The following is a 22,593-nucleotide window of genomic DNA, read 5'->3' on the forward strand; positions in this document are numbered from 1 at the left end:
ACCAGACGCTCGTTGACGGGCCCTCCGTCTGGGCCTGGCTCCAGACGTGGGCCCCGGGCTTCCTCCGGGCCGGGTAACTCCTCCTCTGCCTCGTGTCGTCATTGGGTTTTTTGTGAACCATTCTTAGTCCGGCCCCTCACCTAAGACCAATTTGCCATGGGAGACCCTACCAGGAGCACGAGGCTCCAGACAACACAGCCCTCAGGGTCATAGGGACACACAAACCTCTCCACCACGTTAAGGTGATGGTTCCCGGAGGTAATGTGTTTCATATTTATTAATTATTTTTAAATAACACAGTGGCACAGAAATCCATCCATATCCCTTTCCAAATACTGCACTTTTTGAGTGGAAAAAAATAGTCTTTCAATTAAGAGCTGATAATTGAGACATATGTTAAACTGTTCTTTTCTTTTTTTTGTATAGTTTTGGTTGAGCTTATGCTTCAATTTATGTTGATGGCCTTAGTCTATAATTACAACATATATATATGAAAATAACAAAGCTGCATTTTTTGTTTGCACTAATTACTGTAGAAGTTACTGAACATGACCTCCTCGCTGTAACATAAATGTACCGAACCGAAAACTGTGACCCCAAAACCTTGATGTGAACCGAACCGTAAATTTTGTGAACCGTTCCACCCTTATTAGACAATCATCAGAAAAATTGTGACCATCGCCTATTTGATCAATCAACTAATAATTTCCTCGCTCATCACAGTTTACATTAGAAAACATTAACCCACTTAGGTACAAGTCCTGCACCCACATGACAATCATATTGAAGTGCTATCTTTTGGTAACACAGGTTTTGGACTTTTGTGTTTAACAATGTTCATGTCGGGACATGTATTTGTTGGTTGTGTATTTAGCAGAAATGTGCTGTATGTGCCAAGTGTTAAGAAATACTAACGGTAGGGAATGAATGCAGAACATGGACAGAGCGTGATGTGCACACCCAAAGTAAAGGGACAAAATGTAATTCAGAGAATTGAATGCAGGGGAAAATATGACCTTAGTTTAGACTTCTTGGTTGATGACAGTCCCACAACTCAAGGAACTGAGACATGACCCCTCACACACTCAGAAATACAGAGACAAACACACCCAGGAACACTGAGACACAGACCGCAAAGTCCCACCTGTTGCTCTTATTGATTGTTTATCTATACACATGTAAATAATAAACTGAATTCCTTCAGTTTCAGGGTCCTGGTATTGTGCATGCCGACTCACTTTAATGACTTACTGGGACACTTTACAGAACAGGACCATCATTACTGTTATCAGTTACACGTGTACTTTCCCTATGATACTATGATGAGGTTATGTGTAACAGTGAATTGGGCCCCATTTTCTACTTGTACAATGAACAATGTAAGACGATGGAAAATGTTGATTGATGAGGTGATAAAAATCAGTCTTTATAGGTCTCCATTATTTTAAACCCAGCTGACCAGGTTGGTTATGGTGCTTTACTGTGTTTCATTGGTAATAAATGGACTTTTTCACAGAACCAAAGTAGTGTGAATTGAATTTACTTAACTACACTGTGTGGAAATTGTTGACATAATCTGGTTTAGTAACTCCACCTAAAATTACTACCATTATAACAATGAAAACCAGTTACGTAAAACAAAATGTCAGTGGTTGCCATTGATTTAAATCAGTTAAGATGGGACTACAAAGTATAGTTTAGTTGGTTGTACTAAATACAGTTGAGTATTGGAGGTCCACAAGTTACATTTACATAAGTGAGTTAAGTCAGTGTATTTCAATATGTTTATGTTGGCATTAACTAATACAGTTAAGTAAGGCAAGAGAAACTGCATTTTGTTGAATTTATGTTGGTAAGTTTAGTTAGCTGGACACTGACTTATTAATTAAATCCAAGTTGACCAGATAATGTTTGAATTGCCTTATACAGCCATGTTGGTTCTACATAAATCAGTTATTGCCATCTTCACAAGAATAATAAATTATATCTAATCCAACTCAGTTTGGTGATAATTGTTGACATTACTGGATTAAGTAAATCCAATAAATTCATTTTTTTGAGTTTGTATAATTTGATGCAGATCTGGACCCAATCTTACCTGTTGCAACCTCATGTCAGATGGGGTAAGTTCAGAGCATATATCTTTCTGTAGTTCAACTCCCTTCCTGCACTGCATAGTTTAGAATACATACAAACGGCAAAGTGTAGGCTAACTTCTGTACAAAGGCAAACATACATCCAGTTTGTTCTTGTTTGGAAAAACCTGCTTGCTACATTTATGGCTTGAAATCAGTCAGGTTGGTCCCTTCCACATAGAAAACTTTGAGCTGCTCTATACTGTTGTAGTTTAATGTTGAGCTACTTCTTAATGTCAGTATGATTAACTGTGTTGATCTTGTCTAGGCTGTTTCCAACTCGTGGCTCTCTTGTGTTTCTCTTTATCAAGCCTAAACAGACACATTCAAGATGTGAAAAATGTGAAGTCTGGTCAAATGTTAGTCCAAGGATATGAAAACACAGGGGCTGTTCCTTGAAGTGGGACTCACTGTCACAGCACAAAGTCCACGTCTATTTTTACAAGTAGAAAGTCTCAATATGAGTCCTACGTTGAGACCAGACAGTGTTAAAGGTAAAATTCCACTGTGTTTTTCTTATCTACAAGATATGGTATCTGCTGGCCAGTCTTTTTGAACTTGGCCAGATACCTGATACTCTACAAAATGTCGTGTCTAAAGGAAACAGGCTATAAAAAGAGCAAACTTTGAGCAGTCCACAGGCGAGAGGAAGCGCCAACAGCGGGGGCTCTGTTTAGGAGGCGTTTGACCCTTCTCCTAGACAGAGCACCTTCAAACACACAAGGCCAAACTGAACAACAGGAAACTAGCAACAATGAGCCTCCACACCTCCTCCAAATGGGACACATAGGGATTCCCTTCAGTTTTATAATGCAATGCCACTAATGAAAAAGAAAATTATGAATCTGATCTTCAGGTAAGGTGACCAGATCCCATCAAAACAAATTAGGGACAAAGAGTATGTTTGTGTGGGACAATGTGGGACATGTTGCCCTCTGGTTGAAAACTAATTTTGCAAGAACTCTTTGAGAGTCACTTCCCACTGGCTTCACCCAGTTATAAGTAGTTTAACAGTCCTTGTTGTAGCTGCATTTCCTTTTTCTTTGTGGTAGTTTCCATCATGTTCTGTCTGAATCTGCATAGCTTGTGACTTTTTCCTGTTGGCCGTAATGTAGCAAAGACAGGTTAACCTACACTTGAATCACATGATGACAGCCTTCCCTGCTTTCTTTACAGCTATTGGATGAAAGCCATATTTTAGAAAAGCGTCTGTCCTGCAGTGGTTTGACTTTTGAAAACTAGAGCCGATCAAAATGTGGGACATCATCTCAATATGTCAGAAAAGGGATAAAAATAATGTGCAGTCCCTCATAAAGTGGGACACCTGGTCACCTTATCTTCAGGTCTGATCAAAGCTGAGCATAGCACAACAAGTATGGCATGGCATGGAGCTCGACTCTCTGGTGACGGTGGCAAAGGAAAGAACACTCAACAGACTGCTGGCCATAATGGACAACGCCAGCCATCCTCTGCACGCCGTCATCACCAAACAGAGGAGCTCGTTTAGCGGCAGGCTGCCGCTCCCCAAGGGCTCCACAGACAGACTCTTTTAACAGTCTCTTCTGCACTATATTCACTTTTTTAATAGTCGTGTATCACAGCTGTTACCCTGCACTATATTCAGTTTTAACAGTTTTCTTCATCTCCTTGTATTTTTATATCTGGTATATTTTTTTTTACTTTGCAGTACTTACTTTTTTATGAACATGTTTTGCACTATGAAACTGTGATGCTGGAAACTTGAATTTCCCTCGGGATCAATAAAGTTACTATCTAACTATCTATCTATCTATCTATCTATCTATCTATCTATCTATAAGACTAAGTAAAATCTTCTAATCCCATTATACTGGCCTAAGTCTATTATGAACGCACCATTCATAAATAGGCAGGGACATTTTTTTTTTTATTTCTATAGCAAAGACACGGACATTGTATGGCAATATTGTTAGGCTACAGACAAGGAAGCCTTATGAAAGTGGTGGTGGTTTGGGAAATGGTTGGATTGTTCCAGTTACGGCCTAGTTTACAGGATAATAGGGCAACAGAGGGAGTTTGTTTAGTTATAACAGCAGCAGATCCACAGTGCCTGCAGAGGCTGGCAGCATCCTGTTAAATCTGCTACCTTCTTTCACAATCGGCCCATTCGTCACCATGTGTTTCCATGCTCTTATGTCACCCAGGCAGTGATGACGACTTCAGCAGTGACCCTAACAATTTGCATAATGGATTTAAGCACAGCACTTCCATATACCACAGTCGGAAGGTTTATGTAGTTACACTCCATATACACCCTCCCCTCTTATTTATGGTTTTGAGTACCTGTTCAGGTGGGTCCTGTCAGTGTCAGCAGCTGAAACTAAGGAGCACAGAACGTGAAAAGGTGAACAAAATACAGCATGGAGCCATATATATGTAATTAAATGTTACTTCTACAACGTTGATGTTACTACAACCGTTACAATTAACGGTTACGCTACACCTAACGTTTACTGTAGCTATGACAGCAGGATGCTAGTAACAATGGTAGGAGGATACTATTAACTATGGCCGTAGGATACTAGTAACTATGGCCGGAGGATACTAGTAACTATGGTCGGAGGATACTAGTAACTATGATACTTGAATTTCCCTCGGGATCAACAAAGTTACTATCTATCTATCTATCTATCTATCTATATATCTACTAGTAACTGTGACAGGAGGATACTAGTAACTATGGTAGGAGGATACTAGTAACTATGATACTTGAATTTCCCTTGGGATCAACAAAGTTACTATCTATCTATCTATCTATCTATCTATCTATATATCTACTAGTAACTATGACAGGAGGATACTAGTAACTATGATACTTGAATTTCCCTGGGGGTCAATAAAGTTACTATCTATCTATCTATCTATCTATTAGTAACTATGGCAGGAGGATACTAGTAACTATGACAGCAGGATGCTGGTAACTATGACAGCAGGATACTAGTAACTATGACAGCAGGATACTAGTAACTATGACAGCAGGATACTAGTAACTATGATACTTGAATTTCCCTTGGGATCAATAAAGTTACTATCTATCTATCTATCTATCTATCTACTAGTAACTATGACAGGAGGATACTAGTAACTATGACAGGAGGATACTAGTAACTATGACAGGAGAATGCTAGTAACTATGGCAGGAGGATACTAGTAACTATGGCAAGAGGATGCTAGTAACTATGACAGCAGGATGCTGGTAACTATGACAGCAGGATGCTAGTAACTATGATACTTGAATTTCCCTCGGGATCAATAAAGTTACCATCTGTCTATCTATTTATCTATCTATCTACTAGTAACTATGGCAGGAGGATACTAGTAACTATGACAGGAGAATGCTAGTAACTATGGCAGGAGGATACTAGTAACTATGGCAGGAGGATGCTAGTAACTATGACAGCAGGATGCTGGTAACTATGACAGCAGGATGCTAGTAACTATGATACTTGAATTTCCCTCGGGATCAATAAAGTTACCATCTGTCTATCTATTTATCTATCTATCTACTAGTAACTATGGCAGGAGGATACTAGTAACTATGGCAGCAGGATACTAGTAACTATGGCAGCAGGATGCTGGTAACTACGGCAGCGAAGGAGAACAACTCCATTCAATAACGCCTTTAAACAGTCTAGCTTTCATCCTCGTTTTGATGTCGTAAAACAGTCACAGGACCTAAGCAGCTGACAGACCCAGAGGCTTAAATCCTAGTGGTTCATGTCGGCTGAATGCTAACGCAGAGCTAGCAGGAGATGACTCCCTGAGGAGCGGCTAAACAGGGGAAGTTTATAACGAGGAAAAGCTGAGACGAAGCAGGCACAAACACAGACAACGACTCACCCACTGGAGCCTCTTTGTGTTTGGACGAGCGTCTTCCATTTACACCTTTCTCCAGCCTGCTACTCCCACCACCACCACCACTCTTCTTGCTCGACGCCATCTTCGCCCCCTCTGTTGACGCACCGCCTCTCTCATCTCCCATACATATACCTGAGGGGTATATAGGGTGACAGCTAGGTCCCGCCCACTACAGACACGGCAGCCAATCAGTGACTGCGGCTGCGGTCCAGTAGCCAATCAGGACGCTCAAATAATATATAAGTGTCCACCCTCTTTGCTTAAACTGTACAACATGGCAAAGTAAAAGTGAGTCCATTCAGAACAGATTAGAGGAGCTTTATGGGTGTAAAACTGTGTATAGACAATGTAAATCTGGGATAGTTTATACTTTATATTATATTATCATTCTATGATATTTGTTTGTTATTATTTTGTATCTGTTTTTATTTATTTTTATGTTCGAAATAAAGTCTTTCATTCATTCATTCATTCATTCATGTATATGTGTATATATGTATACATTGTATATTGAGGACGGTCTGCAGGACAGATAATAATGCACACAGTGCACTTTCATAGACTAAGCTACTGGAGTTACCCTGCACTATATTCATTTTTAACAGTCTCTTCTGTACTATATTCACATTTTATCACAGACAACTGTATCACAGTTTTTACCCTGCACTATATTCAGTTTTAACAGTTTTCTTCATCTCCTTGTATTTTTATGTCTGGTATATTTTTTTGTACTTTGTACTACTAATTTTTTTACTGCCTTTTTACTAACATGTTTTGCACTATGGAACTGTGATGCTGGAAACTTGAATTTCACTCAGGATCAATAAAGTTACTATCTATCTATCTATCTATCTATAGAATAATTTATAGGATTTTTTTTTTTACACAACTTTATTCTTTGAGCACTCAGAAATGGCAGAAAGCAAATCCATTGTCACACATCATAAAGTCATTCAGTAAGAAGCAAGATATTCATTATAGGCTATATATTTTTTTAATGAACAGAAGCTGAAAGCTGATAAACTGATAACAAAATAGTCTCACCACTCACTCAGAAGCTATTATGGAGCTTTTGATCACAATCATACATTTGTACTTAAAGCTGCAGTGGGTAGAACTGGAGCAAATGTGATTTTAAAAGTTATTTTTTATAAAACGGTCACTATATGCAGACAGTATAGTGCATGAGACAGGTAATCTGAAAAAGCATGTGCCTCTGTGTCCTCCGGTGTCCTCCGGTGCTCCTAATGGCATCTTTAAGATTTCACAGACCGGAGCAAAACAACCAATCAGAGCCGAGCTGGAGTCTGTCGTCTCTGAGCAGCTGTCAATCACTCACAAACTTCGATCAAACGGTCAAACTAGGCAGCGCTGATCGAATATGTATCAATATTCGGTTACTGTAATGTCTATTTCTCGCCTCAAATGTTTTCAGAAACATCTTGTAGTGTGTTGTTTGGCTGTAAAATTAGAAAGTTTGTAACCTGGCAGCCATGTTGAGATAAATTGAGGAAATACAAAGCACCACCCACCAGCCAGAGCAAACTTCCTCATTATACAGCTAAACAGTACACTACAAGATGTTTCTGAAAACATTTGAGGCGAGAAATAGGCATTACAGTAACAGTGATTCATATTTGATCAACTCCCTACTTTGACAGCTGCCTCCGGTAAATGAACAATAAGAACGGTCTCTCTCTGAAATGACCTGTGATTGGCCAAAGTCTCCCGTCACGGGATAGATTTTTTTAAAGCCTGAAAACAGAGCCATGAGGAGCCACAGAAGTCTAATTATCTCTCAGAGCACTTGAATTACAATATGCTGAAAGGTTATTATGGGATTTTTGCCCAATGATGCCAAAAACATTCTGCCTAGTGCTGCTTTAAGTGTTTAAATGCCTATAATTTGTACAAAATACAGCTGAATGTATAAAGAGGTATCTTCAAAATTATCTTGATCTTCTGACCTCAATATTTCTATAATCCTGGGTATGGCTCTGACAGAGTGGACCCTGCGGTGAGACTGTTTTGTCAACTGCTGTTTCCAAGGTCAAAAATCAATGTTCAATCTCAGATTAAACAAGCTGATTAAACTATGTGTTATCAGATTGTAACTGCAGGCTATGTACAAAAACTCCAAATTCCAATGCGTGTGATGCAGAATGAAAATGATATTCAGAGATCACACAGTTAAACTTCAGCCCTCAAAATAGACTCAACACTCTCTCTTTCTCTGCATTTCCCCTTTCCCTCAGGGTTTCTCCAGCTGGATGTGCTCCTCTTCCTCCTTAAGGTTGCCCACATCCTGGTAGGGGCCATGAGCCTGGGAGCGTTCGATCTGATCATATGTGGACCAACAATCGTCCACATTCAGCCCCTGGCGTGTAGGAGAAAAGGGAGATGTAAGTCAAGTCAAATCAATGAAACATATTCATGTTAAACTGATTAGTACAAGATAATATGTTCATTCATGCCTTTGTTCCTGCTTCCAGTAATGTGACTTCTCACATGCATGCCATGACACATGAGTTTGACTCAGAGAAGAGCTGACTCATTTACCTGATAAATGTTCTCCTCTTCCTTCTTCGCTTTCTTCTTCTCCAGTGATTGTAGTCTCTGTGACTGTGAGGGGGAAAACAGAAGTTGGTAAAGCTGTGAAATGGTGCAAGAAACACTATGAAAAGATATCCATTTGAGAAGCTTATAGCTATATGTGGTAGGAACAGTCCAAGTAGGGTTGTGTTACAGATTGCAATCATTTCTGGTGTGTTGACATGAATGATATGGTAATACCATTATTGAGACATTTTGGAAATTCATTCAATCAGTCATAATAAAGTGACCTCCTGACCTTGAAGAGAATGGCGGCAGAAGGCACAAGCACACACAGGAGCAGTATGACTCCTTCAGCAGTCAGGATCTTGTTTTTGGTGCTTTCGCTGAGGTTTATTGTCTTCTCCATCGGCTCTAGGAATACAGACAGGGCTCAGGTGAAACAAACTAAACAAGTGCTTACATGTTTTTGTAGCAAGGGAGAGTGGACAATTGAAAAAAGATGGAGTCCAGAGTCTTTTTAATACAATAGAAGTGTACTATTTAGTATAAAGAACAGTCTAATATATACAGTAAATTAATAATAAATTGTTTTGTTAAAGGTCCCATATTGTAAAAAGTGAGATTTTCATGTCTTTTTTGTAATAAAGCAGGTTTAAGCGCCCAATAAATACTGTGAAAGTATAGAAACACTCAATCCATGGAGAAATACACACAGCCTGTATTTAGAAACTGTGCCTTTGAAACAAGCTGTCAGGACTTCTGTAACTTTGTGATGTCACAACTGTACAATATTTAAGACCATGCACTACGTACATACCCAATATGTGTACTATTGTTCAACATACTTTTGTAAATAAACAGTAGTATGTATCTTTTCGGATGCACTAACCAGTAATTTATGTCATCACATACTGTAATATTTCACCTGAAATAGTATGCAATTCACGTACTATTGGTTTCATACTAAGGTTTCGGACATACTAAAATGTCTCACATACTGTCTTAGCGTACTAAATTAAACTAAAATTTCAATTAGAGTGTTTCAGACAAAGGGTAAATACAGGCATATTCAGACAGACAGTATGAGAAAATAGTGGATTTTTTTAACATTACAGCATGTAAACATGTTCTAGTGGAAACACAAAATGCAAGTCTGAACCTGAAAGTGAGTATGATATGAGACCTTAAAGTAAGAGTTCTCGTAAACTAATGTGCAACACCTCCAGAGGAGCTGTGGTTGTTTCACGTTTCCACATCTGCCATCTGAGATTATGATGCAAAATGGCCTTTCATTGTGACAAATGCCTCTCCACATTAGCGTGACTGCAACTTGATCTATTCTTGGGGCTATTTAAAGTAAATGACCGGGCAGCAGACTGTAATCAGAGCATTCAGATGATGTGGAGATTAACCAAGCTGCGATATGCATGGATGCTGCCACTCACACAGCTCTCGGATAGACTAACGTTAACAGGATTTATGGCTTATGAGGTGTTAGCGGTGCTTAGAGCTCACTTGACTCCATCTCACTCCATCATGAACACTCACTGAAGACTTGCAGGTAGGTGCCATGTGAGATGAGTTTGACGTCACTGCCGTCCAGCCAACACTGGTACAGCCCGGAGTCGTTCAGCTGCACCGGCTGGATGGTTAGGGTGCCACAAAATTTGTCGGAGCCTTTTCCTTTAGCCACAGGTTCCGAATGCTTCACAGGATGTACATCATGTCTGGTGCTGTTGCCAGCTTGTTTGACCCAAGTGAATTTCACTGATTTCTCCTTGGTGCTGTAGCAGCACTCCAGATCAGCTGTGTGGAAGACCTGCACCCTAATGAAGGGCATGTCCGCCTCTAAAATCACCTTATTCTGAGCAATACCCACTGTGGAGGAAGCAGCAATTATATTACATTGTTTTGTGCATTTGTTATACATTTGCTCATAGTTTGATTTTAACGCAACATTTGTCAAATTATTTAACGGTCTTATTGATAACATTTTTATGCAGATGAATATTTTCTAAAAAATAATACATCTACAGAGCCTTTAAAAAGGTGGCAAATAAAAATGTGTCTTTTCCTGTTGTTCATATTTGTGGAAGACATCTGATGTTTGGTTCCCACTTCTAACAAGGCTTGTGAGCCAATAGTATAACGACGTTGGTATCACGTGTCTCCGGGTGATCAGTTAGTGTGGAAAAAAACAGATAAATAGCATTTGATGGTAAGTGTCTGGCAACGACTTGTTGTGTAGTAAATGCAATGGAAAGCGGGATGGAGGATGCGACATCTAGTGGCTGAATGTTATCGATAGCACCTTTATAATTATGATTGCATATATCACAATGCATAAACTGTATTTTGAATGGGCATATGATGTGGAGTAACAAAAATGAATAAAATGAGCTGTAAATGTAGAGCATAATTAACCAAAACTAACAGAGCAACATGAGAGCACAGCCATCTGCTTTGACAGGAGACGTGGTTCACTGAAGCAGAACTCACAAGAGCTAAATGTGAAATAAAGTTATACAGAGTACATACATATACAAGCTTTAATATACAGACATGCCTATTTTCCACAAAAACAGAAGATAATTGCATCTACACAAATACATACTGTTGTTTATATACTTTATAAAGAGTATTTTAATTAATATTCTATCTTTAAAATAAATTGATGTGACTCACCGACAAAGCTGCAGAGGAGGAAGTTTGTAACTGTCCCCATTGTTGTTACAGATGTTTGATCCAGATATAAAAAAAACGTACTGAATTACTGCAGAGAAAATTCTTAATACAACATTGATCCTCGTCTTCGCTGCTATATGGTACGAACGCGCTGGTGTCTTGTTTTTCTCAGTCAGGATGTATGCTTGAATGAGTTTGGACTGTCCCACCTTTGCATAAAAGTTATATCTGCATGCATTTAGAAAATAGCTTATATGTTAATTTCTATGAAAATATGTGAATACTATGAAAGCAGAGCCAAAATTTTTTACCTTTTATATACATACTATATATTTTAAAAGTATACATCCAGATACAGGTTTATGAAATCAACATATAGGATCCTAGTACAATCCCCTCTGTGTTTATAAAGAGTCAAACCAAACTAACCTTGAACCCTAAACCATTAGCTCACAATTTATTCTAACATATTTGGCTTGTTACTATATAAAATGACAAAACAGGAATTTATTTCCCCAATTTATTTAAAAAATGAAGAATTAAAAAACAAAACGTACCACAATTTTCCTTAAGTATACATCATTAAAGAGCCTCTTACACGATAAAAAAAAAAAAAATCAAAACCCAAATACACATTATAGTTCTTGCATATTCATTGTTTATAGATAGACATGATGGCAGATGCCTGTATGACAAGGAGCAGTGTCTTTTCTATACAGGGCACTGGCTGGCTGAGTTGGCAGAGGGCTATTGCTGTTATGGAGGTGGACACAAAAACAGAATCCTGGGATGATCTCTCTCAACTAGTCAATTTGTCATCGTCTCTCACTCTCAGAGGTCGATTTCACAGTCCTCCATGAAAGACGTGATTGTGTTTGCAGACTTAAGAGCCCTTTATGAAGAAAACAACTTGATCGTCAGACAAGGCACCGCTCTATAAATACATTTTCTATACATCTAGGTATTTGTATATAGAATGCACGAGGAAAAGCATTTAAAGGAGAGAGAGCGAGGAGTGCCTGTAGCAGTCGTTCAGCCACTTAAGTAAGCTGGTGTTTAACTGGGTTTCACCTGCTGACCACTGCAGCTTGGCAATTAAAAATCCCTGGTCGAGATGATCTGTTTAAACGTATCCCATCGGTAAGCTGGATAGCCACAGTAGGCAACAGAGTGGGTTTGCACTTTAACGTGCACACCAAAAAAATATGTCGTGGTTACAATATTTGCATAATTGTTAAATTCATTCATGCATAGACAAGTTACAGACAAGTCCTGTCTCTCTCACCATTATGGCCAAAATGCATAGTACATAATTACAAAAGCTTGTTTGAAAAACAACAAAAAAAACAGTAACAAAACCTCCCCGACCCGTTTAAGTAAATCAAATGAAATACACAACATATGGTGAAACTGTGCGGTAGGAAAAAGGTGATCATGCTATCACAAGTGAGGGTATTATCAAGAGGTGTGTGTAGCTAATAAGCTTAATAAACAAAAAGAAGGGGGCTAATTTATGCTTTCTCTACATTTTTTTCTTCCTTGAAGCTAACATCTATGTACATCTTACAAGAGGAAGAAAACTTTTATGATTTAGCATCTTGTGACACTCGAGTGACTAACGGCACCGACGAGTTCACACTGAGGTTCAGTGGGGTCAAAAGGATGCATAATAAGGAAGTGATCATGATCACAGTGCTGCTGGTGAGAGCGACCTTGGACCGAGACGGCAGTTTTCCTTTCTCCAAACCGTCAACCTTTCCTTTGTATCCTCATCTGGCTTCACTTTTGTCTTGTTGCCTTGTCCTTTTTTTTTTTTCTCTGCTGCTGGAACAGGTCCCATGCTCATGTTTAATAACTGTCCTCTATATAGGTCAGATCAGTACAGTCACACCGGCTTCTACGCACACTCGCTGTCCCAAACAGACAACCTTTTCATTAATTATTTTTGCTGACGAAAGTCACTGAAGTGTATGCAAGAAATCACAGATCTTCAGATTAAGTTTGGGTGTGTTCATATTTTAACATTCTTCATCTCCGTATCTACATCTATTAGAGAATCAAAAACCGGGTATTGGGTAACTGTTTTTTTTTATTGACAACCAATGCTTCATTCTCCGATGTGCTTTTGAAATCCCTTCACTTGCCACATGTTGGGAGTTTGGGGAGAGGAAACTGCGCTACTGAGCGATCGCCCCTGCATTAAGTGACTACACAGATGAAGCATTAAGAGAATTACAGCTGGTATGTGAGGATCTAATGGTGCTTTGTTACGTCTTTGGTCCTGTGTGCACAGCCACAGTTACGTCAGTACTCGGAAATTATATCATCATAATTACAATCAACTGCTGAATAAAAATAAAAGACAGTTTGGATACAAATATTGCTACCAGGGAAGATTAGAATCTTTTGCTAATAACGTGAATCTAACGTCATATAATACAATTTATAACCCCGTCTGAAGTCTGTGTTTTGGATCAGGAGCTGTGAATCTGGAGAAAGGTGACGCTGGCACTGAACGACCTTCTGCGGCACTGGGCTCTCAGTAGGTGTGTGTGTGTGTGTCTACATTTTTCAGTACAGTGAGCTCAAATCCTAATCTCCTGTTTTCTACACATCCTCTCGTAACCGTCTGGTTCAAGCCGGCTTCAAAATAAACCACCTCTAAACTCACTCCTCCATCCCTACATCTCTCTTGTTCACTACCTTGATCTTCGTTACACATTCCAGTTTTGCCTTCTTATGTTTTCTCTTTTTCTCTAACACACCTTTTTTTGTTTTTAGCCCAGTGCTGTAACATTTTCACTCAGGTGAGGCATCTCACTGACCCGACAGCACTCAGAGGAATAAATAAAAGCGGTAAATACAAACAAGTCTCCATTATTAACAGCATGATTACCTATAGTGCCACTATTTATAAATGTTTCTATGTGACCTAATGACAGTAAGAACCCTCCAAACAAGCACATTCTTAATTAAAAACTTTGTAACACACATACACACACTTTCTTGCATGCAATATTTTCAATAATGAGGGCTGCCTACGTGAAGCCCAACTGTTCAAAAGCTGTACTGAATAGAGAGTAAATAAATTTCGCAAAAACAGTGTGGATTCAACTTAGTTTGATCAGAAAAAAAGTGCATCCTTGTGATACTTTGGCATAGACTAGAAATAACACTATATATCAGCAGTAGTAATTCAATACATCTTCAAACGCTACATTGGCCCCTGAAGGCTTCCACCTTTCCCCTTTACTGCACATGTGCTATTAGCAATAATGTAAATTATTTTCTCGCGTGCATGTCTCTGGTGTGCGTATGTGTGTTACAGCAGATCGCAGTCACTATGTTTTGTTAGGCAGCATCTCTCTCACTGCAAAATATTGCTTCGTTTTTTTTTTTGGCACCTCTCCGCAAAAACAATGTCCCACTCAAAAGTAGGATATCCCGTCTTATTTTTTTTTCTTTCTTTGTATACCTCTCTACCAAGCATGCACGCAAACGGACACACATACACATGCACACGCCCTCCCATGCTCTCCATCACTGAACCGCTGCACTGTGCATAAAGCCCCCTAATGCAGCAGAGGGTCCGGGCATGACTTATGAGGGTTTAAGGAATTTCCAGGGAAGCCTCTGAAAGTCACTCTTGCACTCCAAACCAGCACCAGTAAAAATCTAAACAGGAGAAAAGACGAAGGGGAAGTTTGAATGTGAGATAACAGCATGTAAAGTTAATGAGCTTGATGATGAACAAGAGCATAATTTCCAGGCACTTTTACAGTTTCAGTTTGATTTAGTCACTTAACTATCTCTAAACAGCGTCCTCTGACTTAACAGCTGCAAGAAAAGCAGATGAGACTAGAACAATGTTGTTTTGCTCATCAGTCGCCTTCAGTTGTTAAGAGAGCTGCCGCGAGTGATTTTCAGACCCTTTTTCTCTGAGCTTCGCCTCTCGGGATACACACAAGCTGCCCTATCTTATTTATGGAGGTTGTTTGGGTTGGAAGCAGCCCGACAGGAAGGCTGCAGACATTTCTCAGGACTAAGAAAAGTCCTCATGTTTTATTTTGTGTAGAACAATCATTTGAAAACAATCTAATCAATATTTTTATTTACAGATGACCATCAAGCCTCTATCAAGTAAACTAAACAGGATTTTATTTAGGTTTAGCACATTAATAATTCAGAAATGTGTTGGTTTTGGTTTCGAGACTACTTTTTAAAGGTCTCAATCTTGTCTCGGAATCGACCGCATTTTTACTCGGCATTGTCTCGGTCTCAGACAAAGACTCAGGATTTTATCTCAAGCCTGCAGGGATATCATTAAACTGCCTGTTTATTGTCTGATTTATTTGTTAACATTATTACTATGATTGCTCATAGAAAAAAAAGGGACATTCCCTCATAGAAAATTCACCTCTGCAATGCCTTTTGATTATTTTATCAAGACATTTCTCATGGTACACTGATACATACACACATATACAGTATTTACTGTATGGCAATAAAAGAGGTGAATGAAGAGGAATCTTCATTTGTTTTTATGGGAATGTGGATCTTTCAGATCATTTGGAGGACAACCTATGGTTTGTATTTTCCACATTTTATCGTAAGTGTGTCATGCAGTGTGGGACTCCCACTGGTCTGGTCTTGGTCTTGACTCGGTCTCTCCCTGCCTTGGTCTCAACCCCTCAAAGTCTTGGTCTTGTCTCTGCCCCACTACACTCTGCTGTTGGTCATGACTTGGGGTCTTGACTACAACACTGGTACATGGCATTGCAATTATTATTACCTTCTTGTTTTTTCTTGTTCATTCATGTTTTACATTTTAGTTATAATACATTTTATCTTATTTTATTGTTGGGGATTTTATTTCATTCTTCAAGGTTTGATTTTTATCTCTTTTATAGTGCTGAATCGTTTTGATTTTCCCATGCAAAGCACTTTGTAACTCTGATTTGAAAAGTGCTTTAGAAATAAAATGCATTATTCTCATATCATAATCATTATTATGGAAAGCCTGATAACCATTTTCTTTTCACTGGACTGAAGCAGGAAATTGCACACAATCACATTTTGTTGTTGAGAAAGTAGGACTGTCCTCACCCAAAGAAATTCTTAGTGGACTAACACTCATATGATTTTGTTGACTAATCAATTAGTTGATTTAATGGACAAATCTGTAAAACTGAGTTTCTTCACAAAGAATCATATAAAAGCACGACTTTAATTATTGTATAAACCTGAGATGTGCTCTTAGGTTTCTTGGAAATAAGTCATTCAGCATGAAAGCATACAAAACAACTAATCGGCTAAGGAAATCTTAATCGACTAAGACTAAAACAACCGATTAGTCAACTAATCGTCAAGAGAACAATCTGGTGTCTCTCCACTTCTGAAACTAAACCTATGCCCCTGATGATGAATTATGATACTTAATCAGATACCTTTACTTAAATTATACTTGAGCACTTTAAATATAATAATAATACGTTAAATAGTTCAGTGATCTCACCTAGTGGCCAGCAGGTGGCGTGATGGTGTCTCACTGGAAGTTCCCCCCCCCCAGTGAGAACTTGGAGAGGGCCTCCTGCAGCCTGTGGTGCTCCTCTTCTACAGTCTGCAACACGCAAAATCAATATCACCTTAGGAACTGAGGACAGACACTCGCATCCCCCACCCCCTCACACACACACACACACACACACACACTTCAACCTCCGCCTCTTAACATCCTCTCTTCGTCTCCCTCGCTGCTTCTCTGACACATCCCATCGCCGGCGCTAGACATAATAGCCATTTTCAGAGAAGTCCAATTTCACAAGGCAATTTTCAGCCAAGCAATAACAGCAGTGGTTAAATGGTTTTCTATTCTCTAGTTTCTCTTTTGTGCCATTTTGGCCCCATTTGTCCAAAGTATACCACAGCTCGCTCCTTACTTAAGTTATCCTCAGTGAAATCCTTGATGCCCAACTGTGTGTCTCTATCCAGTCGGCTCCCATCTTTTGTTATGTCTCTCATCTTTATCTGCCCCTGTCATACTACCTGCTCCCTGCTTTTCTCTATACTCTCATCTCCCCTCACCTGTAGTCTCTTTAGTTTTTCCTGCAGACTGCGGAGCCTCCTGCACACTTCGTCCTTCCTCTCCTGGGACAGCACCAGGGGCGCACTGATGCTCCTCTCCTCCTCGCCCTTCGTCCCTGCTCCTTCTTTTTCACAAGAGTGATCGTTCTCCTCCTCCGCTCCCCGGTCTGTGCTCTGGCTTTCTTCTGTGGAACGAAAGACTCAATTTAGATGCAACACTATGAGTCAGTTTTGTTTTGAATTGTAGTAAATTCTGCCCAGTAAAACCGTGGATTGTAAAGCTTCCTGGTCCCAATGTAACCTCCTGATATTGTTGAATTTCTCTGTAATGTCATTTTATGGTGAAATAGATCTCAAAATCCAGTTTTTACAATAATCGACAAGACGTTGCCGTTATACCAAATAATTATTTTGGAGAGTGTAAAAGTGCACTATTCATGTTTAATAACTCTTTTAAAAGAGACAGTGTGCAGGATTTGGTGGTATCTAGGGATGTGGTTGCAGATTGCAACCAACTGAGTACCCCTCCATTCATCCCTCCCTTTCCAAGACTGCGGTAACGTGAGCCGCAGAGTGCAAAACCGTGGTAACGCTGTTCACCTTGCTCAGAGGCCATGCTTACCATAATGACACTATTTTAGGAGCAACAGAAGTCAGACGGTGACTGGCAGTACCACGGTTTTGCACTCAAGCAAAAGTAAGCGCCTCGGAGAACTACGGTGGCCTTCAGGTGACGTAAAAACGTGAAACACTCTCTCTATAGCCAGTGTTTGGTTTGTCCGTTCATTACCTTTTTTCAACTGCAAATTATGCAGTTTGTCAACATCTGTTTTATCTTATACGATACAGTTTTCACTCAGAGGTCAAGGGACTAGTTTCTTCACTCTGGCTTTAAGACTGAGCCCGCTACAACCTCTGTAATACAGAATAGCGGCAGGGCCCGCTGGTAGCGTCAGATTGTTAAGAGGTTAATAGTTTAAATAATAATGTATCAATACAATATTGCCATGCGAAATATCGCGATACTATGCTGTATCGATTTTTTCCCCCACTCCGACTATACTAGCTTTGTAAAATTTCAACTTGCCATAAGCCTACCTGTCGACTGACAGCCGTCCATTTCTTGACTGGCCTTCTCTGATGGCTCCTCTCCGTTTTCTTCATCAGGCTGCGAGTCTTCTGACAGACTGATGCTGCCGACCAACAGCCTTTTCAGCGACATGACTAACACAGGAGACACATTCAGTGTTTTCATTAGAAGGACAGGCAAGCTGCTATGAAAGAAAGGAAAGACGGTTACATAAAAATCATCTATAGAAGCCCCCTCACTCACCTTCATCCAAAGCACTGTTGGCCACCTTCTCCTGATCGCTGTTGGAGTGGGCTATCAAGTCGAAGCCTTTGTCTGACAGGAAATCAATCAGCCTGTGCCTGGGGTCTGAAGACTTGTCATCCGTCAAGCTGTCCTTATCTCGATCTACAGACAGACACGAGGCTCAAGTTTGGCTCCAGCTTTCAGAAATGTGTAACAATAACAAATTTGTGCTATTTATTAAGTGTTCGGCTGATAAAGCGCTGCGGTCTCACCAATGCTGCTTTTCAAACCGCCATTCTCAGTCGGGCTCAAAGGGGCAGTCAGCCTGACGGAGAGAAAATGACAAAAGAAATGAGATATTTTGAGGATAGGTGAACTTTGGCAGCCGATGAATACGTCTCGCTCTTTCAACAGACGAGTAAAACACACACACACACACACACACATTGACACACACACACACACACACACACACACATTGACACATACGCAGAGGGACTCAAGGGAGATCCTCCAGGAGGCAGCGTCAACCTCATGGGTGCTGGGCTCTTCTTCAGATCATCCACTGCTGTCTTTATCACATCAGTCCAGCTGTAAACACACACACACACACACACACACACACAAATGAGATTACAATGATTTACCTTCTGAAACAAACACGATTAATCTGTGTGTTTCTCTCTGACACTTACAGTTTCCTCTCTCCAACAGACTGAGCCACCAGTTCATAGATCTGAGCACCGCTGTCCCACGTAAATATCACATAGAAGGCCTTCCGATCTGACAGAACAGGAGGGAAGAAACAGCAATTGGAAGGTTGAATGATATTGATCTCACAATGGAAGTGACCGTGAAACTACTGTACTGTACTGTACTGTTGTGTGCGGCTAACCTGTGGCCACCTCCCGTAGGAAGACTGAGTCCAGTTTGATGATGGGGCTCAGCATCTGCTTGCCCTCCTGTACTGCGATGTTACTCTTGCTCTGGCATTTGAGGACCATCTTGTCGTCCTGCCTCTGAAGGAGCACCAGCAGGTCCCCGAGCAACACACACTGCACCTCTGAGAGACGGGAAGGAGGAAGAGTACGACGGTGAAGCAGGGTTATTATAATTAACTAAAATCAAAATAAGCAGTGAAAAATATTTTTAGTAAACTGAAACTAAATAACAACTATATTGTTTAAGAAAAATTACAACTAAACTGAAATGATATTAACTGGATAAAAACAAATAAAATAGAAATGAACAGAAATTAATTTCAGTTTTATTTTTTTAGCTATAATATATAACTGCCGAACAAAGGAAACAGCATGAATTTCCGTCAACTCTTGGGACCACAGAAACTGAACCGACTTGACCTTCCAGGAGATGACGCTATGCCGCAATTACTTCACTAAAGTAGCACGGAGATTAAACATTACGTCCATTCCTACACAGTTCTCCAACCCTATACTTTGGGTGTATATGTAGCTTCATAGCTGGCCCTAACAAAAACAAACTAAAACTAAATATATAGAAAATGAAACTAAACTAAAACTAGCAAGTACACTCTGAAAATGAACTAAAACTAAAATAAAATAAAAACTAATTTAAAAAAAAAATTCAAAAGGACTATAACCTCACAGGGAAGTGGAAAAGACAGAAAGGAAGAGATGGTGTCTGCTGTCTGTCTTCTCAATTCCTCATAGGTAATTTTTTTATGTGTATGGCTTCGTTACTTTAGACTGTTCTTTTAAGATATCTATATTTATTTATTAATATATTATTACCAATTCCAAATATAGTTTAAACATCTTGACTTGATTGTTTTTACTGTTGTGATTAACAGCAGTTTTTCTTTCTTCTCCTATCTATTGTGTGTCTGTCTGTTGATCCAGGCTGCATATAATTGCCCATACAGGAATAAATAAAGTTGAACTGAATTGAATTGAGGTTTAAAGGTATTGAATTGAACTGGATATAAAAAAAAGTCAAGCAGTCAATGAGGTCTCAAAAACAAAACAACCCACAACACAGCTGGGTTTCCTTTTATAACACACTTAAATCTATACAAATTTGAAAAGGGGAAATGAAGATATATATCCCAAAATAAACAATTGCAGGGGTTTTTGCATTTTGGAAACAGATAAATTGCAATCTATGTGAATTGTATTAATTAAATATAATAAATATTAGCATGAGTCTAATAAATTGTTTAACTGTTCAAAAATAGTTCAGCACATTTTTAAATGTTGAATTTAAAATATTTGTTATTGTTTCTGCAGCAGAACACTGATAATCACAGGCAGTTTGCACAGATGTAATGCACATATAAGCATATATTTACCAATTGCCTTCTCCTTTGTGACTTTCCAGGTCACAGGGCCTTCAAAAAGCATCTTCTTCTGAGTCAGGTCGATGTTCTAGAAAAGATGGGGGGAGAATAATGAGAATGTTTCTTGCAACGAAAAATGTCAAAGAACTCAGATCTGTAAAGTTCAACCATGTGTGCAAACAAACTTTGTTGAAAGAGCCTTACCTTATATTCTGTATAAAGCTCATTACTGGGTTTGAGCCCTGATGTGTCCAGTCTACGCTGGTAGTCCTTCAGATTCTGGGAACAGAAACAGAAAGGTTAGCGGGTCAGAGAGGATCAGACAGCACAGACGTAGATGTCGTCTAACAAGCAGAGACCTTCAGAGGGCTCAAGATGAATTTACTAGACTCCAATTGGTGCTCAATCACTACATAACAGTGCGCTGAGTGATGGATTGTGTGTTTCTCACCAATAGGTTCTCCATCACTTTGACCTCCTCATTGACATGGTTGAGGATCTTTCTGCAGCACTCTGCGCTCTGCTGGATCCTCTCCTTCTCTGTCGGGTCCTCTGGGGAGAGACAGAAAACACAGAGTTGAGGAAAATGCAGCTTTCACAGCAGAGCCCAAACAAAAAGCCATAAATCACGAGCGTACACAAAAAAATCTGGGACGGACCGTATCGATTGTTTAAATGTTTTGCTGGTGTGCTTTAAGTTAGTCCACATTTATCCTGTGTTCTGATACAGATCGGCACATGTGGTTTAAAACATTAACATAATAATATTCTGCATTTTGGCAGAAAAAATATGTAATTTACTCATAATTTCCACATTTACACAAACTGATATATCATAATATGGTGCCATAAAAATACAAGCCCGTGTATCAGCTTGCAAAATCTACAAAAACACCAGACATGAAGTCATTAGTGAATGATTCTCTGTCACTTTCAACAATTTTCATTCCACCTTTTCCCTCTGTCTTTTTAACAAACCGGCATATACATATGGGAAATATGATGATATATACAATGAAACAATATTCTTCATACTGTGGATGATCCCTTTAATATCTGTGAACACTACTGATCAATGTTGTAAATCAATGAGCAGAACTGTTTTAAAGGTACAGTGTGTAGGATTTGGTGACATCTAGTGGCGTGGTTGCCGATTGCACCCAACTGAGTACCCCTCCGCTCATTCCTCCCTTTCAAAGACTGTGGTAACGCGAGCCGTCGAGTGCAAAACCGTGGCAACGCCGTTCACCTCGCTTAGAGGCCATCCTTAATAATAACACTACTTTAGGAGCAACAAAAAATAGACGGCAGCTGGCGGTACCACAGTTTTACACTCTGCGGCTCACGTTACCGCAGTTTCACAAGTGTATCGGAGAAACTACGGTGGCCTTCAGGTAACGTCTCTAGAGCCACTGTTTGGTTTGTCCGTTCTGGGCTACTGTAGAAACATGGCGGAGCAACATGATGGACTCCGTGAAGAGGACCCGCTCCCTATGTAGATATGAAGGGCTCATTCTAAGCTAATGAAAACACAATGATTCTTAGTTTCAGGTGAGTATGCACTAATGAAAACATAGTTATGAATATTATATTCCATTTCTGCT

The 22,593-nt window shown here is 39.6% G+C and overlaps 3 protein-coding genes across 20 annotated transcripts in view; all 3 read right to left on the reverse strand.

Annotated features, from left to right (window-relative positions):
* Positions 1 to 6,164, reverse strand: part of lipeb (lipase, hormone-sensitive b) — a 38,760-nt gene extending 32,596 nt beyond the window's left edge. For 3 of the 10 annotated variants that reach the window (XM_037785993.1, XM_037785992.1, XM_037785991.1), the window contains exon 1: positions 6,015 to 6,163. In XM_037785993.1, coding sequence (XP_037641921.1) covers positions 6,015 to 6,156 — 142 coding nt within the window. In that variant the 5' untranslated portion in view covers positions 6,157 to 6,163. Of the gene's footprint in view, positions 1 to 4,457; positions 4,495 to 6,014 lie in introns of all 10 variants that reach the window. The other 7 variants (XM_037785996.1, XM_037785994.1, XM_037785987.1 and 4 more) reach the window with 6 other exon arrangements.
* A 1,616-nt stretch (positions 6,165 to 7,780) lies between these two features.
* Positions 7,781 to 12,925, reverse strand: cd79a (CD79a molecule, immunoglobulin-associated alpha). The gene is made up of 5 exons (XM_037786073.1): positions 11,274 to 12,925; positions 10,137 to 10,466; positions 8,884 to 8,999; positions 8,592 to 8,654; positions 7,781 to 8,409 (listed from the first exon to the last, which is right to left on the reverse strand). Exons 1-5 carry the CDS (start codon positions 11,311 to 11,313, stop codon positions 8,284 to 8,286), a joined length of 675 nt encoding a protein of 224 aa, XP_037642001.1. The 5' UTR covers positions 11,314 to 12,925; the 3' UTR covers positions 7,781 to 8,283.
* A 1,736-nt stretch (positions 12,926 to 14,661) lies between these two features.
* arhgef1b (Rho guanine nucleotide exchange factor (GEF) 1b) overlaps positions 14,662 to 22,593 on the reverse strand; it is a 50,631-nt gene continuing 42,699 nt past the window's right edge. For all 9 annotated transcript variants that reach the window (XM_037785969.1, XM_037785973.1, XM_037785971.1 and 6 more), the window contains 12 exons: positions 21,441 to 21,541; positions 21,194 to 21,268; positions 21,002 to 21,077; positions 19,568 to 19,735; positions 19,368 to 19,455; positions 19,162 to 19,263; positions 18,945 to 18,997; positions 18,691 to 18,834; positions 18,456 to 18,581; positions 17,358 to 17,542; positions 16,789 to 16,893; positions 14,662 to 14,948 (listed from right to left, as the gene is read on the reverse strand). In XM_037785969.1, the coding sequence (XP_037641897.1) occupies positions 16,819 to 16,893; positions 17,358 to 17,542; positions 18,456 to 18,581; positions 18,691 to 18,834; positions 18,945 to 18,997; positions 19,162 to 19,263; positions 19,368 to 19,455; positions 19,568 to 19,735; positions 21,002 to 21,077; positions 21,194 to 21,268; positions 21,441 to 21,541 (1,193 nt within the window). In that variant the 3' untranslated portion in view covers positions 14,662 to 14,948; positions 16,789 to 16,818. The remainder of the gene's footprint in view (positions 14,949 to 16,788; positions 16,894 to 17,357; positions 17,543 to 18,455; positions 18,582 to 18,690; positions 18,835 to 18,944; positions 18,998 to 19,161; positions 19,264 to 19,367; positions 19,456 to 19,567; positions 19,736 to 21,001; positions 21,078 to 21,193; positions 21,269 to 21,440; positions 21,542 to 22,593) is intronic.

This window comes from Sebastes umbrosus, chromosome 11 (genome assembly GCF_015220745.1).
Source record: "Sebastes umbrosus isolate fSebUmb1 chromosome 11, fSebUmb1.pri, whole genome shotgun sequence".
Lineage (NCBI taxonomy): Eukaryota > Metazoa > Chordata > Actinopteri > Perciformes > Sebastidae > Sebastes > Sebastes umbrosus.

What these genes read in the sequence shown, in the direction of transcription:
- cd79a (XM_037786073.1), bottom strand. Translation starts at nt 11,313, where the DNA reads ATGGGGACAGTTACAAACTTCCTCCTCTGCAGCTTTGTCG. An exon ending in CACCTACCTGCAAGTCTTCA is followed by an intron (nt 9,000 to 10,136) that starts GTGAGTGTTCAT and finishes CTGTATTCCTAG; the next exon opens with AGCCGATGGAGAAGACAATA. An exon ending in CTGCCGCCATTCTCTTCAAG is followed by an intron (nt 8,655 to 8,883) that starts GTCAGGAGGTCA and finishes TCCCCCTCACAG; the next exon opens with TCACAGAGACTACAATCACT.